At 40.7% G+C, this 20,242-nt stretch overlaps 1 protein-coding gene across 1 annotated transcript in view; it reads right to left on the reverse strand.

Moving 5' to 3' along the window:
• LOC126162857 (uncharacterized) overlaps positions 1-20,242 on the reverse strand; it is a 103,959-nt gene that overhangs the window by 67,613 nt on the left and 16,104 nt on the right. Inside the window, exon 2 of the mRNA XM_049919637.1 lies at positions 15,373-15,447. Coding sequence (XP_049775594.1) covers positions 15,373-15,430 — 58 coding nt within the window. The 5' untranslated portion in view covers positions 15,431-15,447. The remainder of the gene's footprint in view (positions 1-15,372; positions 15,448-20,242) is intronic.

Genomic DNA, 20,242 nt, shown 5'->3' on the forward strand with positions numbered 1-20,242 from the left:
TTTGCAAATCAATAAAAAGTAATATGAAAGGAATTCTAAAAATACTTGTGGGGACATCCTCTAAGATATGCATCACTGATGTACTATGAGTGCAATATCTTTGACTTGACCAGAGACTTCAGTTAGTCCTTCACGTCTGCAGTGAACACTCGTGTATCTTTTTCCTTTTTACATATTCGTCCAATAAAGTGTAAGTCTACCGTAACATGTAGTACCTCATGTATATCGTACCCGATTTCTACATACTGAACAACAGATATTTCTGTTCCAAAAACTGAACACAGTAGTGAAATACCGAACAGTTCGGTGAAAAAAAAATCACTTTTCACCAATTGTACAATAAAAGAATCCAGTACAGCTTTGTGTTATGAATTTCATGAATCACTGGGGTGCCGCACCCACCATATTCACCGGATCTCGCTCCATCTGATTATGCTTTATTGGATAACATGAAGGACACCATAAGAGGTAAAGAGTTTCCAGCAACAACAAAGATTGCAGACAGCTGTACACGAGTGGATGCGTAGTACAAGGGATGGCGGTTATCGCTGAAACAACCCGTTTTCGGCTATATCTTTTTTTTTTGTTTCACGCCTTTTTAACCAGACTGTTAAAACCATTCAAAATAACCAGTATCTGAAATAAACGATTTTCGGATTTTGCGCTTATTATTTCCTGTAATAAACGTATAAAGCGAATAAAGAATGAAAAACTTTGACTTTCTCAGTTTCATGAGAAACAAAATCAAACATGCAAATAAAAGAAAACTTCGTCCATCCACCGTTCGCCGTTATTATCATAAAGTGGTAAGTGGTTGAATACTAGATAAAATCATATGTATTCTCCTATTGGTTCAAATTTTTGGAAATCTGCTCAAAAATAATGTTATAATCAGGAATCGTGTCAGTATTTGGGCATTACGAATACTCACTGCTAAAGGATGAAAACTTAGTTTGAAAAACTCAGTTTATCATGCTAATTTGTCGGTTTTTAAGGGCCACAAGCATATAAAGACATATTGTGTAGACACAGCAGCAGATCAGCTACTTTCTGCATTTATTGTGAATAGTTGTTGAATTTGAGTTTTTTGCTGTTAGCATAATCTGTTCCCTTTCATTATTTCATAGAAATAGAGGCCAAATCTTTAATCTTTTCAAGTAAATAATGCATTGTACTTTATTGTTAGGTCACTTCGTATAAATATTACTAGACTAGTGTTGGTGCCCTTATGCAGTACAATGAATGTCAGGCGACGACAAACAGAAATTACCGTAAAGACCAATTGGCGGCAGGTCTTTCACATTGTCCATACACCCATACACACGTATCTTAAGCCACGACACTGGGCAACAGAGACATTATTGTCTCAGCAATGCTGCCTCAATTCTTAGGCCATCTGTTTGTTGCTCGTTTCTGTCAGCATTATTATTAATATAGCACTGATCGCTATTCTCATTTGTTGTATTAACAGAATATTTCTAAATAACGCAAAATGTAGGTACAAAAATTACTTCTTTTTTAAGAAACGTTTACTTAAAAATGAAAATGTTAGCGCGGTTGCTATGGCTCATCGACATTTCTGTTTTCTTCTTCAGTTATTGGTAAAGAATAGAAAGCACCTGTTATAATCGGGACTAAACTAATACCGAAAAATATCGGTTATTCAGAACTAAAATACCGAAATCGGTTTGAACCAGTTGGTTTATCCCATCCTTACATATTACCACCTAAATGATTCCATGACGCAATAATGAAGTCTCCAGGAAGGTGGCAGCATTGTATTGACGTCGGTAGGGGGTATATTGAGAGAGCCCGTGTATATTGATTCTTATTCATCAATAAATAAGGTACAAAACAATACCATTTCAGCCTTAGCTCGCTTCTTGATTCGTTCGACTGCTGGACATTTGTCTGCAATGGAAATAAATTGTTTGCGAACAGAACGCTGATTTGGGCTAGCAAATACATCAGTACGTGTTTCGGCGATAAGTTCGAATTCCGCGGAAACCGTGACCTTTTTTTCGCCCATACCTTCAGTCCGCGAAAAAGACATAAACAAGCGCAGTGGTAACGGTATCGCCAAAACGGGTGCCGATAAAAGAGCAGGGCAGCCCCGCCCCTCCCAGCCCATTATCACCCCCTTCCCCCTCCCCACCCCACCACACACACACACACATACACACACACAATTAGCGCGTACCGTTCGCTAATGCGGCCATCGCACTTTCTAGCGGTAGCGCGACTTTCTACACAGATAGGCAACCACCGTGCGCCGGCCTTATCTCTTGGCAACCGCTCGGCCGGCAGCCGGCGGGTTTTGGGAGGATTTGTGTGCACGCACGGTTTGGCGGTGTTGTCAGGACTTCATCGGCGGTACACTAAAGCTTTCGGCTCTCCCAGGGCATCAATGGCTCGCCAAGCCACAAAGAGAAGCTAAAACAGTCAAAAGAATACTATTTAGAAACTAGTTAATCAAGATTGTATGCGTAAGCAGAGAGTCCGTGCTCAACATATATGACACTCTGAATGTAATATCAGAATTAAATACGTGCAGAGTTTTTTTTTTTTTCAGCAGATTCCCAAATTAAAAAGTAAATCGCTGACAGCTGTAAGCTGAGTCTATATTGATATGACAAAAGCCATGGGATAGAGATATGCACATATACAGATGGCAGTAGTGTCTCGCACACAAGGTATAAAAGGACAGTGCATTGGCGCAGCTGTCTGTTGAAAATAGTTCAAATGGCTCTGAGCACTATGGGTTCAAATGGTTCAAATGGCTCTGAGCACTATGCGACTTAACTTCTGAGGTCATCAGTCGCCTAGAACTTAGAACTAATTAAACCTAACTAACCTAAGGACATCACACACATCCATGCCCGGGGCAGGATTCGAACCTGCGACCGTAGCGGTCGTGCGGTTCCAGACTGTAGCACCTAGAACGGCTCGGCCACCCCGGCCGGCAGCTGTCTGTACCCAGGTGATTCATGTGAAAAGATTTCTGACGTGATCATGGCCACATAACGGTAATTAACAGATTGAACGCGGAATGGTAGTTGGTGCTAGACGCATGAGATATTTCATTTCAGAAATCAGGAAATTCAGTATTCCGAGATCCACACTGTCAAGAGTGTACCTACAAAACCAGATTTCAAGCATTGCCTCTCACCAAGGACAAAGCAGTGTTTGCGTAGAGTTGTTAGTGTTAACAGACAAGCAACACATCGTTAAACAAGGGTAGAAATCAATGTGGGACGTTCGACGAAGTACACGTTATGACGATGAGGCGAAATTTGATGTTAACGGGCTATGGCAGCAGACGACCGACACGGGTGCCTTTGCTAACAGCACGACATCGCCTGTAGCGCATTTCTTCCGCTCGTGACCATATCCGTTGGACTCTAGACTACCGGAAAACCATGATCTGGTCAGATGAGTCTCGATTTCAGGTGGTAAGAGCAGATGGTAGAGTTCGATTGTGGCGCAGACCCCACGAAGCCATGGACTCAAATTGACAAAAAGGCACCATACAAGTTGGTGGTGGCTCTATAATGGTGTGCACTTTGCTTATATCTAATGGACTGGGTCCTCTGATCCAACTCAACGGATCATTTACTGAAAATAACCATTTGTAGCCCTTCATGGACTTCATGTTCCCAAACAACGATGGAAATCTGCGTCATGTCACTGAGCTATAATTGTTCGCAATTGGTTTGAAGAACATTCTGGACAGTTCGAGTGGATGATTTGGCCACCCAGATAGACCGACATGAACCTCATTGAACATTTATAGGGCATAATCGATAGGTCAGTTCGTGCACAAAATTCTGCACCGGCAGCAGTTTCGCAAGTATGGACGGCTGTAGAGGCAGCATGGCTCAACATTTCTGTAGGGCACTTCCAATGACTTGTTGAGTCCATGCCACGTCGAGTTGCTGCACTACGCCGGGAAAACGGAGTTCAAATAATGGTTCAGATGCCTCTGAGCACTATGGGACTTAACAACTGAGGTTATCAGTCCCGTAGACTTAGAACTACTTAAACCTAACTAACCTAAGGACATCACACACATCGATGCCCGAGGCAGGATTCGAACCTGCGACCGCAACAGCAGCGCGGTTCCGGACTGAAGCGCCTAGAACCGCACTTCCACAACGGCTGGCGCGAAAGGAGCTCCAACACGATACTCGGAAGTGTGTCATGACTTTTGTCACCTTAGTGCATTCTGCAATATACACTATCTGATCAAAAGTATGCAGACAACTCTAGGTAATACGGAAGTAACTACTAGATACCACGAGAGGCAGACCCGCCAGTATTAAAGGAGAAGGGGATGGGAGGGGATAATTGCGTTGTCAATAGGGAAGCAGTAACAGCAGGATGGATCGGTCAAGAGAGCTTACTGACAAAGAACGCGGAATAATGGCTGAATGTCACTTAACTAATAATTCCATCACGGACATTTCAAGTCTCATCAAATTTTGCAAGTTTGCTGTTGATACCTCAGTAATAATTTCATCAGAGACATTTGAACTCTTCTAAAACTGATCAGGTCTACTGTTGACGACGTGACTGTGAAGTGAAAGCCCGAGGGAATAACCACAGTTAAAATAAGACCAGGAAGACCACATGTACTGATGGAGGGGGCACGACGAGCATTGCAGATATACACGATATTGCAGTGCCTGTGTTATTCTGATTACGATGCACATCAGAAAAAAACACACACAGTGAATATCGTATTTATCTGCCGATACTGTGCAAGCGACTTTCATGTACAAGATCGGACCTGGGCGGGTATATACGTAATGGATGTACGAGTACAGGTCGTAGACGCATGGTTGATGACGTATGGGAGTTTCGGGCTGGTGGTGAGTCGTGCACAGATAGCCAAATGGTAAGGCGACCGATCCCAATAAGCGGGAAATCCGGGTTCGAGTCCCGGTCCGGCACAAATTTTCATTGTCGTCATTCCATTCTACAGCTGATGGTTGCCCTTATTCGCAATTGTAAATACATTTAATGTGTATAGAGCATTGCGGATGGTGGCAGTAAAAAATCGCATGAAATCCGCGGTATGAATCACTCGTGAATTCCAAAGTGCTAGCAGTCCATCAGACACATTGTGAATAAGGAGTTACGAAGAATGGTGTAAAATCGCCGAACGTATCATCATAAGGCACGCATTTGTGTAATCAGTACCAAGTGACGCTTGATGTGGTGCCAAGGAAGACGTCGCTGGACAGTGCATGACTGGATACGAGTGGTTTGGAGTCATAAATCGCGCTATAATCTGTGGCAATCCGATGAAGATGTTTGGGTTTCGTGGATGCCTGGAGTACGTTACCGACCATCATGTGTAGTACCAGCAGTGAAGAACGAAGGAGGTGGTGTTACGGCTTGCAGCTGTTAAGATGTCGTCGCATTATCGCGCTTAAGAAAATGCTAAATGCGGAAGAATACGAACACAATTTAATGAACTGCGTACTTTGTACAGTAGAGCATCAGTTCGGAGACCGCGAATGCATTAGCATTACAATGCTCCCTGTCATAAAACAGCATCCGTGAAATAGTATTGCTGATATTTACAACTGTTCCCACTCCATGGCGTATCTGGTGCGGCAACTGTGGGTAGTACTTCGAAAGAAAAACAATCTTAGTTGAAGGCGAAATATTTCATCAACGCGCTTCGCCCTTCTGGTGAGTTTTAACATGCTGAAAAATTTACATTCGTCACATTTGTGGGGACAGTTTGTGTACCTTAAACTCTGCAGAGTCAAAAACGTTTTCGATGGTGCAGAGCCACCGTCATGCAGTATTTTTGGAAAGAACAAACCGCCATTTCACTGTATAGTTCTGTATTTTTCTTCTGTACTGTACGCATTTCGGCTTTTATGCCATTGTTGTTGTTGTTGTGGTCTTCAGTCCTGAGGCTGGTTTGATGCAGCTCTCCATGCTACTCTATCCTGTGCAAGCTTCTTCATCTCCCAGTACCTACTGCAACCTACATCCTTCTGTATCTGTTTAGTGTATTCATCTCTTGGTCTCCCTCTACGATTTTTACCCTCCACGCTGCCCTCCAATACTAAATTGGTGATCCCTTGATGCCTCAGAACATGTCCTACCAACCGATCCCTTCTTCTAGTCAAGTTGTGCCACAAACTTATCTTGTCCCCAATCCTATTCAATAGCTCCTCATTAGTTGTGTGATCTACCCATCTCATCTTCAACATTCTTCTGTAGCAAAACATTTCGAAAGCTTCTATTCTCTTCTTGTCTAAACTAGTTTTCGTCCATGTTTCACTTCCATACATGGCACACTCCATACCAATACTTTCAGAAACGACTTCCTGACTCTTAAGTCTATACTCGATTTTAACAAATTTGTCTTCTTCAGAAACGCTTTCCTTGCCATTGCCAGTCTACATTTTATATCGTCTCTACCTCGACCATCATCAGTTATTTTGCTCCCCAAATAGCAAAACTCCTTTACTACTTTAAGAGTTTCATTTCCTGATCTAATTCCCTCAGCATCACCCGACTTAATTCGACTACATTCCATTATCCTCGTTTTGCTTTTTTTGATGTTCATCTTATACCCTCCTTTCATGACACTGTACATTCCGTTCAACTGCTCTTCCAAGTCCTTTGATGTCTCTGACAGAATTCCAATGTCATCGGCGAACCTCAACATTTTTATTTCTTCTCCACGGATTTTAATACCTACTCCGAACTTTTCTTTTGTTTCCTTCACTGCTTGCTCAATATACAGATTGAATAACATTGGGGATAGGCTGCAACCCTGTCTCACTCCCTTCCCAACCACTGCTCCCCTTTCATGTCCCTCAACTCTTATAACTGCTATCTGGTTTCTGTACAAATTGTAAATAGCCTTTCGCTCCCTGTATTTTACCCCCATCACTTTCAGAATTAGAAAGAGAGTACTCCAGTCAACATTGTCAAACGATTTCTCTAACTCTACAAATGGTAGAAACGTAGGTTTTCCTTTCCTTAATCTAGCTAATAAGTCGTAGGGTCAGTATTGCTTCACGTGTTCCAATATTTCTACGGAATCCAAACTGATCTTCCCCGAGGTCGGCTTCTACCAGTTTTTCCATTCGTCTGTAGAGAATTCGTATTAGTATTTTGCATCCGTGACTTATTAAACTAATTGTTCGGTAATTGTCACATCTGTCAACACCTGCTTTCTTTGGAATTTGAATTATAATATTCTTCTTGAAGTCTGAGGGTATACATCTTGCTCACCAGATGGTATAGTTTTGTCAGGACTGGGTCTCCCAAGGCCGTCAGTAGTTCTAATGGAATGTTGTCTACTCCCGGGGCCTTGTTTCGACTCAGGTCTTTCAGTGCTCTGTCAAACTCTTCGCGCAGTATCGTACCTCCCATTTCATCTTCATCTACATCCTCTTTCATTTCCATAATATTGTCCTCAAGTACATTGCCCTTGTATAGATCCTCTGTATACTCCCTCCACCTTTCTGCTTTCCCTTCTTTGCTTAGAACTGGGTTTCCATCTGAGCTCTTGATATTCATACGAGTGGTTCTCTTTTCTCCAAAGGTCTCTTTAATCTTCCTGTAGGCAGTATCTATCTTACCCCTAGCGAGATAACCCTCTACATCCTTACATTTGTCCTCTAGCCATGCCTCCTTAGCCATTTTGCACTTCCTGTCGATCTCATTTTTGAGACGTTTGTATTCCATTTTGCCTGCTTCATTCACTGCATTTTTATATTTTCTCCTTTCATTAATTAAATTCAAGATTTCTCCTGTTACCCAAGGATGTCTACTAGTCCTCGTCTTTTTACCTACTAGGTCCTCTGCTGCCTTCACTACTTCATCTCTCAAAGCTACCCATTCTTCTTCTACTGTATTTCTTTCCCCCACTCCTGTCAATTGTTCCCTTATGCTCTCCCTGAAACTCTGTACAACCTCTGGTTTAGTCAGTTTATCCAGGTCCCATCTCCTTAAATTCCCACCTTTTTGCAGTTTCTTCAGTTTTAATCTACAGTTCATAACCAATAGATTGTGATCAGAGTCCACATCTGCCCCTGGAAATGTCTTACAATTTAAAACGTGGTTCCTAAATCTCTGTCTTACCATTATATAATGTATCTGATACCTTCTAGTATCTCCAGGCTTCTTCCATGTATACAACCTTCTTTCATGATTCTTGAACCAAGTGTTAGCTATGATTAAGTTGTGCTCTGTGCAAAATTCTATCATGCCATTATCGACTACAATACTAAAAGTTCTTAGATCATTAACACGCCATATCTGTAAAGTCAGTCCGAAGCAGGTACGAAGCAGTTACATCTGAAAGGCATATGCTAGTCTTGTTTACTTGCTTTGGACTGAATTTACCGGATACGACGTATTAATGTTCTAAGAACTTTAGTATTGTACTCGATAAAGGGATAAAAGCCTAAATCTAGACAGTATAGAAGGAAAATACAGTACTATATGTCAAATAGCGATTTATTCTTTCATAAAAAAATTATGGAGTCAGTTGAAATTACTTTTTTAACTAAGTTTTGTTTAAGGCACACACAACCGTCCTCACAGATGCGCCGAATGCAAATTTTGTAGTATATTAAAATTTGCTGATGAGGCCCCAGAGGAGCGAAACACGTCACTAATAGCATGATTTCCCCAGCCACCAAGGCTCTTTTTCTTTCGCAATTCCTGACATGGATTGGGTTGCCGGGTTCCCCACCGGAGCGCAATACCTTTAGGATGAGTTAGAAAGTCGACTTCGCTGCTGACCCCTGCGTCGGACATCATTACGTACTCGGGTCTCTGCTGCTGAGGAAGAATGGGCTCTCATTCCTCCACAGACGTTGAGGAACCTCGTTGAAATTGTTCCCAGCAGAATTCAGGCCGTCATAAAGACGAAGAGTGGGCACGTCCCATTTTAAAATCGACTAATAGGTGTCCAGATACTTTTGGTCAAATAGCATACACTGATGAGCCAAAACGGTATGACCGCTGTACACTTACTTACTTACTTACTTACTTACTTACTTAGTTCCTGTCGCTCCCCCTGGAACATAGAGCTGTGACGGAATTCCTCCACCTGGTGCGATTTCTAGCAAGTCTCTTCGCTTCATTCCAGATTTTCCCATCCTATGCGGCTTCTCTCTCGATCGTCCTTTTAGTCGTCTGCTTGGGACGACCACGTTTTCTTACTTCTTGAGGGTTCCAATCCAAAGCCATCCTTTAATAGCTCCATCTGGTCTCCTCAATGTATGCCCAATCCAGTTCCATTTTCTTTCTTTGATTTCTATATTTATTGGTTGCTGATTTGTCTCTCTCCAAAGATCTTCATTTGTCATTATATATCAGGCCATCTCACATTTAAAATACGCCGGGGACAGCGACTGATAAAAACTTGGATGTGGTTTTTGATGTGGTTAGTCACCTTCAAAGTTTCTCAACCATACAACAGAACAGCCTTCACATTGCTATTGAAAAGTCTTCTTTGAGATGTTCCTATTTCTCCAGACAGGGTACAGTTGTACAAATGCACCATTTGCTTTGCGGATGCGACTACGGACGTCCTCCTCAGCGCCTCCTGTAGTCGTGACTATACTTCCGAGATAGAGGAAAGATTGGACCTGTTCTACGTCCTATCCATTAATGGCCAGCCTATTCGTGATGGTCGAATTCATCCGCATTTCTTTAGTTTTGCGAACATTTATCTTGAGGCCTGCAACTTCCGCCTCTTTCTGTAACCTGGCCAGTTTCTATTCGATGTCTCGATATCGTTGTTCCATTAAGCAAATGTCGTCTGCGAAATCTAGATCTTCGAGCCTATCCCGCATCCCCCATTGTACACCTCTCTTCCGTCCCCCCGTCACTCTCTTCATCACATGGTCCAACACAAAAAGAAATAGTGTTGGCGAAAGAATACACCTTTTGTCGTACTCCCGAATTAACTTGGAAAGGCTCTGTGACTTCTCCATTATGTAGTACTTGGCATTCATAGACTTCATGCCATTTCCTTGATGATGTTAATAATCTTTGTTGGAATGCCATATTTTGCAAGAGTATCCCACATGACTCTTCGACTGACAGAGTCGAAAGCCTTTTCAAGGTCAATGAAGGTAAGGTAGAGGGTGTGTTCGCTGTACACTAAGAGACTCAATATCGCCTGGTGTTGTTGTGGGCTACCTAAGTCGGAAGCAAAGCAAATAGGCAGAATCAATCTAGTGAAATGAATTGATCGTACGGCATTGTTGGCCTGGGGGCCCCATGCGGGGGAGTTCTGCCGCAATATTGCAAGTCCTCTTTAGTTGACGCCACATCGGCGACTTGCGAGTCAATGATGATGAAAATGAGAATGAAGGACACAGACCGTGGTGTCGAATGTCAAAGTTCAGCGTGCCGAGTTCAAAGTGCTGCTGAGCACTCAGAAACGGTGTGACTTGTGCAAACGATACGTGGGCCCCATCGTGGTATACGCAATCGCAACGCGCTCCAGAGGCAGTTGTCGGCTGCATCTGGTCGTAAATCACACTGTGTACGAAATGGACGGGCGCAAAATTCCCATATTAGCTCTATTAAAACGTGTTTTTCTCCCTTGTCCATACGCTAGTTAGGTTGTTCTGCCTATTGTATACGTAAATAAAAGCTTAAATATCGGCGAAAATATTATAAGGCAAAAAGGGAAATACCACGTCCAGTCAGTTAGGACATCGGCTTATAAAAGTTCCATTACAAACAGTGCGATACAAATTTACCATAGTTCTCCACATCAGATAAAAATTATTTCATCATTCTCACTGCCGGCCCGGGTGGCCGAGCGGTTCTAGGCGCTACAGTCTGAAACCGCGCGACCCCTACGGTCGCAGGTTCGAATCCTGCCTCGGGCATGGGTGTGTGTGATGTCCTTAAGTTAGTTAGGTTTAAGTAGTTCTAAGTTCTAGTGGACTGATGACCTCAGAAGTTAAGTCCCTTAGTGATCAGAGCCATTCTTACTTTCTAGTAAAACCCTAAGGCCATTTTTATTTGATAACTGTTCCCAGTCAGCAGCAGAATCTCTACATGTGAATTACAAGACTTAAAAGAAAAAACATGACAAAATATCTTATTGCAACTTGTGCAAGGTGCCCTATAGATTAAGCCAATCGAACAAACTCACTCCACAAAAAGAGAGCCCTTGCACTTTCATTACATCGAATATTATAGAATATACTTATATCAAACTAATCAGAACCTAATATCAAACTAATCAGAACATATTAAAAAGCGAAGGTCAGAAGAAAAAAAATTGGGATAAGTCGAGCGCGAACCACGTACTCTTCAAATGCTCGCTACGAAACAGTAAAGTTACCCAGTACACTACCGACATCTAGTATTCTGCTAGAGTGTATCTACCTTGTTACCGTTCCCTGAAAGCTCTAACTGTAGCTATATTAATAATTGAAACTTAATTATAACAAATTGTATCAAGAACATCGCATTTTTAATCGACGCTAATCATGCTGTTGATTTTAAATGGCCGATTCTCATAATATGTAATTTACAATAATTCTTTTACCACGAATATGACGTTTCTTGTCCTTTTTTTACAATGAATCATACAATTAACGGGGATTTTCGAGCTCTCCAATTTTCAAACTCTGCACCGAAGGAAAATGGCGTGCAAGTGACGTAGGTGACGTTCTGGCATCTCATTGGTCAACGTTCAGCCGCACGTTCAGCATATCTGACATGCTAGATATTGCTCTGCACATTCGGAAAGAATTCCCAATGTGTTATCCACTCTCTGAAGTCAGAAACTCGGCACGCTCAACGTTCAACGGTCGAATGCGCTCAGAGCCATTTTTGAACACTACAACCGTTCCACGAAGATAACAGCCGTCGCCTTGTGACAGTAGAGGGACCAAAGCAGAGCAGTCAAAGATGATATTTGGGCTGTTATAAACGCCTGCGAAGAACAGAAGGAAGAAACGATGCTGCCTATAAAGTGAAGAGGGTGTGTACTAAATGCAATAAATGAGACAGTTTTACGTGCAACGAGTGTTTTAGTGACATTGACAATGCTGTGTTGAAGAAGTAGAATATTCTAAAATCTTTATTCATGAACTTTGTCAGACTAAGTAAAAAAATTGTAAACAATATTATATGTTTCTAATATAATCAAATAAACTAAGTGTCTGAATCATTTCTTGAAAAACGATTTTTTTATACCTATGTGGTTTAAAATCGTGTGAGCCACATGTGGTTCATGTGGCCACAGATAATAATTGTATTAAAATGTTGTTGTTGAGCCACGTGAGCCATATATGGCTCACGCCTGTTATCAGTCCAGATCAGTCATAAATTGACATTTTATCAAGTAACTTAATTCTACATGTTCAAAAGAAGACATCTGATGCAAAAAAATCAATTTCGCTTGAGAAGTAATAGTCGTGATTTCAATGTGGTATAGCAACGCATGGTCCAAATTTCATCACGGCAGTCATTGTGTTAAGAGCCGCAAATGGGAAAATTCGCTGATGTAATCGACTTTGACGGCAGATTCTTATGCCTTAGCGCCAAAGAAATTAGTCTCCTAAACGGCGGATCTGGTCGATATTAGAGTTCTAATGTCGTGAGCATCTGTGAAAAGCTGTTGAAGTACGGTAAAATCACGAGTAGGAAACCAGGTGTTTGACGACCATGCCTCATCACAGAATGTGGAGGTCGGAGCTTGCCTGCTCTGTAAAGTAGGATACCCGGCGATCTGTGGCTGATCTGACGGTAGAGTACAGGCTGGTGCAGGTCCAATCACGTTTCTTATTACACCAGGTCATCCTAACGAACGACGGCTCGACACATGACCACGACACTAATCCAGACTGTTGAGGACAGTTGCTGTGGGGGACGTTCACCTTTCCCTCAATTGGACCTGATATAGTAACCGAAAGCAGCACGACATCTGTGGACTTTATCACGAACTACCTGCATGTTTTCGTGCTTGATATCTTCCGCGATAGCGATGGCATTTTCCAACAGGATAACTATCCGTTTTACATAGGCAGATGGTTCAAATGGCTCTGAGCACTATGGGACTTAACTTCTGAGGTCATCAGTCCCCTAGAACTTTGAACTACTTAAACCTAACTAACCTAAGGACATCACACACAGCCATGCCCTAGGCAGGATTCGAACCTGCGACCGTAGTGGTCGCACGGTTCCACACTGTAGCGCCTAGAACCGCTAGACCACTCCGGCCGGCTTACATAGGCAGAATTATACTACAGTTGTTCATGGTGCATGGTAGTGAAATCGTGTTGACGTACTGGTCAACCAATTCACCTGATCCGAAGGTAAGGGAACACTTCCGGGACAATGTCATGTTGGCTACTCCACGCCAACGAACCGTCTACCGTAATCTAGGGGAACTGCGTGATCCGTGCTTAGATATTTGCTGCCGCATACCTCCAGAACTCTAGCAATTCGACAACGGCCGTTAGAGACAAAGATAGATGCCCAATACGCAATACCCGAAGCCTTCTTTGCAGCCCAAAATCTTAGAATTCTTTCTCTGGCAGTCTGTCTTCTTTATTCTTTCCACCCGCTATTTTGTTGCTGTTGGTCATGGAAATTTCTAAAGTTGTTAGTCACTGAATTTACTTTCACCGAAATGAGATGTCACCTCAATTCAATTCACACCGTTCAATATCACTTCTCACATCTTCGAACCATTTGTCCAAAACTTTGGGTCAGGTACATTGAAAATTTCTTATAATAGCCTTTCTTTATTCAACTTAACAAATGTCCGTAAATTTCAGTCTTCTTTTCCTAATAGGCTCGATTAATCTTTCATTATCCTGATATCTTTCCTTTCTTGTAATCTCCGCTGTCAATTCACGGTCTTTGGATCCATTACTTCGTGGTAGATGTTTGTGTTGAATTACTCGGCTTGCCTTAGTCTTCACATTCCTATCATTCGGAGGCATTCACTAGCATCTAAAAACACTACTTTAACTGCAGTGTCTCGGTGCCTTAGTTTAGCTCGCCTTTCTCTCTTGTGTAGAGAGTGTGTCCTACAAAAATTACTGGACATCTTTTATCGCAAAGTATTGTTGGAATTTCTATAGCAGTTTTCAGTTGTACTACTTCACCAAAATATTTAAAGGTGTCAATTATTTCTGTCTCATTGTGTCTTGTTATCGTGCTTTGATGCTTGTAATTTTTTCTGAAAGAAAAATTGAAGCCAATCTTTTTCTTATTATTGTTTTAGAATATATATCTGCTCGGCAGTCGTGCTCGTGTTCACAGGGAGGACCGCGGAATGATCATCGAATGCAGGTCAGCTAATCTTCGTACCACTTTTGGATCCTCCAAAGCGCATCGTTTGGAAGCAATTTGCTGTATAGTGCTTTTTCCTGTCCATGGATGATATCCAAAACACAACTGAAGGGAAGCAGAGACAGTGCATCACGCCGCCTGACACCTAATTTAATGTTAAACTCCTTGGAGACCTACTCCATAAATTTTACCTTAAAACGGGTTCTCGTTAGCGTCTATTTCATAATTTCCGTTGTTTCCACGTCCACTCAGATTTCTATGAGTAACTTAAATAACACTTCTCTGTCGACCGAACGGTACCTTTTTTTAAGTCTAGGAACACTGCTACTTGACAGTTGCAGATATAGTTTTCTAGCACTCTTCAGATTTCCGATGGTCAAAGTCGACTAGCGCACTCCTGTTAGACAGGTTTACCTAACATTGTAAAAAATATACAATTTCATAATTATTTCATACGGCGTATACTGCCGAATGTGGAGTAATTAACCGAGTCTTCGCGCGGAAAGTTTACTTTCTTAAGACTGTTCAGGAAGTGTAGTTTCCCTATTGCAACTACATTCCCAGAAAATCCCTATAAATGTCAAAGTTCTTAATTTTTTTATATGTTTAAATAATATAAATCGCAATTCAGGGTAAATTAGATGGTCCATTGGCCGTACTTTATGGACGAAGGAAGAAAAGAAGAATAGTGTCTAAAATCCCGTCGATTACGACGTCATTCGAGACGGATCAGAAGCTCAGATAATCGACCGTGCTCTTGCAAAGGAACCATCTGCATTAGGGAAATGACTGAAAACCTGAATCTGGATGCCCTCAAGGGGATTTGAACTGCCACACTCGCGAAAACGAGTCCATTGTCCAACCATTACACCATCTCGCCCTGTGCTGCTCTCTGTAGAAGGCACGTGGTTGTATGAAGGAGGCTAAGTTGGATTACCGCATGATTTGTCTATGTGTTTGATTTAACGTTTCACAAAACAGAAAGAACTGACGAAACATCCAACATAAAAATACCTAGTCTATATAATGTAATCAGTGGTGTGAATTAATTACCTTGGAGCAGGACTATACCACTTATCAACATCGTCAGCAAAGACCTCTCGGAGCCCATGATCCGCAACCAGGAACCTGCGAAAGAAAGAGGTATTATTTAACAATTACAGAAATTATTTATTTATTTATTTATGCATTTATTTTACCTGGCAAGATTAGGGCCTTCAGGCCCTCTCTTACACCTAACCAGGCATACTCAGATTCAACAAATTTCAGTTTCTACAGAACATTAAGGACATATAACATGTTATACAGTATTAATGTTACAGAAAAAAATTTAGATATTGTAAAAGTAGTACAATGATAATTATAACAATCAAAAAATAATTATAATAATCAAGAATAATAATAATAGTAATGACTATGTATAGGAAAGTAAACATATTTATGCCAAATAAACAGTCTAATTGAAGTCGGGAGAATTACTAGCTCATTATGACGTATCGCTGGATGTGAATATGTGCTACAACTGAAATGCAGTTACAGTTGTTGACGCTGTGGATCACTTAAACGTACGTGTAGCAAATTTTAAATTTTTATTTCTGTTTGTATATGTTTCCCGCTTGTTTCTTGATCAAGGGGCGATTAAAAAGTACCCATCTGACGGCATAGCTGCAGCGTATATGAAACCCAGTGCGACTCCGACGTGGGTGTATAAGCACCGACGTATAGAGAACGGGTTAGTGTGGCCTCCGAACGGAAACTTTCTGATCACTCTTTATATATTGTACCTTTACTTGTATTCATTAATTGAGCTTATTCCATATTTATAAAATTCTGGAAACTTTCTCAAGTAATAAGATTAAAACTGAAAGACAGTCGTTTCAGTCGTACTAAGAGGCACCAGTGATGGCGTGTTTCGAAAATAATTTGTTGTCCGACACAATCGTAACAATATCAATACGAAAGTATTGGCCGACTTCAGGTCATAAGGCGGGTACTGTAGTCCTTTCCCATCACTATGGAAACAACATTGTCATCAATCAAAAACATTGACATTTCCGCCATTGTATCCTCTCATGACCGGAAGATGGCCAGTAATTTCGTACTGAAATTGTTGTGATTGTGCTGGACAGTAAGTTATCTTCAAAAACGAAAAGTATAGGACCATCAGCGCTTTAGTCTTCAAAACTGGAACGGTTGCTTTAAAATTTTTCGACTCGGACCCAGTGCCACCCCATAATCTCCCCTAAAGGCCACAGTAGATAACGAAATTCACTTGCAGAGAAGAAAACAACCAAGGGTCACTAGTAGATTGATTCCTCACTTGGGACCAAGAAAAGAATAAATCATTGAAAAGAATACACGTACAAGAAGAATAATAGGTTGTCCACGAAAAGTTGTAGATTTTAGATTAATATTTCCTTTTATTTTCAGAAAGCACTGATAAGAACGAATCGAAAAAATACTTTTGACTTTCTATGGAAGTGGATGATGGGAAGGCAGTGACAATCCTTTAGCACCCGTGAACTGGACGGATAGGTACTAACATACATATCATTATTTTCTTCCTTTACAGACCTCGGAGGACAGCATATTAATTTCAGTACCACCCCACTATTTGTTTACTTTTAACCAATATTCTTTCATGATTTCAAAGTGTAAATTTTTATTTCTTCAAACCATTTCACTCCTGTTATCTTGCTCTCTATACTTTTGGAAGTCTTGTATTTTTAACATTTCTACTTCTAGGCAACTGCTTTCTGTCAGACCTTTTTCTTTTACACTGTTTGTTTCTAAATATTTTTCAGTGTTTCCTATTTATTTCACATTAATGAGCTATACTGCTTGATAATTCAGTATCGACTATAGCTGCAATGAAACAATAAATTTATTTATTTGGTCTGGATGTTTACCAGGTTTCTTGATTTTTGTCACGTTTTCAGATTCACGGCATATGTATTTTAGATTTAGATTCAGTATCCATCAGCAATACTAATTTTTTTCGTTTGTAAACTATTCTGTACAACAGGTCCTTAGACCAATTAATGTCCCAAAACACCTGGAAAGTATCTTAGCCTTCGAGTCTCCTACGAATGACTTCATACATCGAAACCTCGTTCTACTATCTTCACACATTGCTCCAACTTTTGGACCGACAAATTCCGCTGTTGAGTGAGTTTGATAAATCGCTGGAAGGCTTAAGGGCTCTCCGAAGGAATATAGCTTATAGAGGGTCAATTTTTTAACTACATTCGTAACGGCATATTAGTTTGATAGCAAAATGCAGTCACCGGCTTACATTTCTTTTTACTGACACCGTCACTTACAGGCGAACTTCCAGCAGAGATTGGTTCAGGGAGAATTAACATCAGTTTTGAGACTTTGTAAATTACTTTCTCATTCCTGAATGGTCTCATATATTTCCACATCCATTTTAGATTGGCGTGATTTTACCTTAATACTATACAAAGCAAGCAAGAAATCTAACATTGTTTGCTCTTGTTTCTCGATAAACCGTGTTAATACTACAGAAGTTAAGTAAAAGCTTTCTGGTGCAATTTTAAGTACACTCGCGATTAGCATCATTGTCATGAGAACCGTTGTGCCATAGCTGAAGACTAATCAGCGGTAGATATTAACAAATCGATGACACATACACACAACTCTACTGTTACTAGAACAGTAACGTCAGAGGTCTATAGTATGTGGGTAGCGCATAATCTGGGGTTAACAGTGTGTTATCAGTGTTAATAGAAGAATGAAAAAGATGAGAGTAAAAATTCTGAAGTTAAATAGAGTATTTAATACAATGTTTCCAGAATGAGATTTTCACTCTGCAGCGGAGTGTACGCTGATATGAAACTTCCTGGCAGATTAAAACTGTGTGCCAGACCGAGACTCGAACTCGGGACCTTTGCCTTTCGCGGGCAAGTGCTCTATACCAACTGAGCTACCCAAGCACGACTCACGCCCCTTCCTCACAGCTTCACTTTTGTCAGTACCTCGTCTCCTACCTTCCAAACTTAACAGAAGCTCTCCTGCGAACCTTGCAGAACTAGCACTCCTGAAAGAAAGGATATTGCGGAGACATAGCTTAGCCACAGCCTGGGGGATGTTTCCAGAATGAGATTTTCACTCTGCAGCGGAGTGTGCGCTGATATGAAACTTCCTGGCAGATTAAAACTGTGTGCCGGACTGAGACTCGAACTCGGAACCTTTGCCTTTCGCGGGCAAGTGCTCTACCAACTGAGCTACCCAAGCACGACTCACGTTATTTCGTGAATGCATTTCTGGCTTCAACTCCCTCTTGTGTAGGGGCTGATGTTAAGGTCCATGTTTGTCGAACATTAGTGGAGATACTTATTCACATTTTATCGCACTTTCTTTTATTTCCCATCCAGGTAGACAAAACAAATTTAGGCACTAGTTTTCTGCAGTCGCTAAAGTGTTTCTTTCGAACATAGACATATTCATACTGTTTACTGCCCTCAGTCAATAAGTTGGTAAAATATTCCGAGTGCATTTTAAATACCAATTGCTGTTTCCAACATAAATAAGTGATACTTGACGCACATTCTGTTCGCAGCATAAAAACTAACTTACAGCTCAATATCCAGGCAAATACTGTACAAGTCGAAACCATGACGCAGACTAAATATCCTTTGGCTTGTGTGACTAAATGATATATTACAGCAACAAGTTCTAGATTTGACTCTTCAAGCCGGTGGCAAACCCGTGAAGACTATTTACAAGTTCTAGATTGTTCCAGAACAGGCAGTTGGTCGGATTAGCATTTGTACGCAGTTTGCTGCGTCCATGAGTGAACAGTTATAATGAAAACATGCCTCTTGAGATTAGTATAATTTATAAAAGTAAAAATAATTGTGTATTATAGTAAATAATTCTTAAATAGAGTTTTGTAGAAACTACGGTATATGCCACATCGCCAAAATAAAAACATTTTATATTTTCTCCATGTGACAGTTTTTCATAAAAATTGAGTATGATTTAAAAAATATCAATAGTTCTTGATTTAATAGATAATGAAATGTTATGAGAAATTTCGTAACCAAAATATTGCACTGTGCGAAACATATATCACTTAAGATCAAGTGAAACAAAAGGGATTTGTAGGATAATTATCTACTTTTAAAGTCAGAAATCAAAATAGTGCCACAAAGTATCACAGAAGAAATTGGAGATGTGTGAAATTTTAATAAATGTTTCCATACAGTAGACCAATCCCATAGGGTCGCCTACAACTGATATAAGATTCCCGCAATTTTGGTTCGTTATTAGGTACATGGATCAAAGCTGCCCTTACATGTTTTGTAATTTCATCCACCCACCTTCAAAATGGTCATCTTGTAAGTTTATTCCTACCTCTTGCAGGCCTGGAAGGATCTTCTTTGTTCCACTTTACATCCACTCCATGCATGACCCATATACTTTCATTTCATTGTCATTACTGTTAAAATTATGTGTTTCCTTCCCGTGTCTTTCCAAACACGCTGTCTCTTGTAGTTATTCCAACATGCATATCTCGACTACTGTACGAGCCACTCTCCTTTTTACAATGATTTTTGTATTTTGCCAGTGCCACAATGAGAATTGTTAAAGCAATCTATTTGTATGTTTCAAGGTACTCCTTTTGGTTTCCAGTCTATTATTGTCGTTGTTGTTTTCATCAGTTTTGTATACAACTTCCTAACTCGTTCTAAGACTTAATTAGTAATGCGGCTTACAATTTTCTTTGCTATGTATTGATTACACTATACTTTAGTCTTATTGTACCCCCTTTCCCAAGTTGCTCCCCTAAATTCATCAGTTTCCATTTTAAATATATAACTAGACCCATAAAACACAATGTCATCATAAAACAAATATAATTCAGGCGTTTTTCATTAACATACATCCTTCCAATTTT

Source organism: Schistocerca cancellata, chromosome 1 (assembly GCF_023864275.1).
Source record: "Schistocerca cancellata isolate TAMUIC-IGC-003103 chromosome 1, iqSchCanc2.1, whole genome shotgun sequence".
Classification (NCBI taxonomy): domain Eukaryota; kingdom Metazoa; phylum Arthropoda; class Insecta; order Orthoptera; family Acrididae; genus Schistocerca; species Schistocerca cancellata.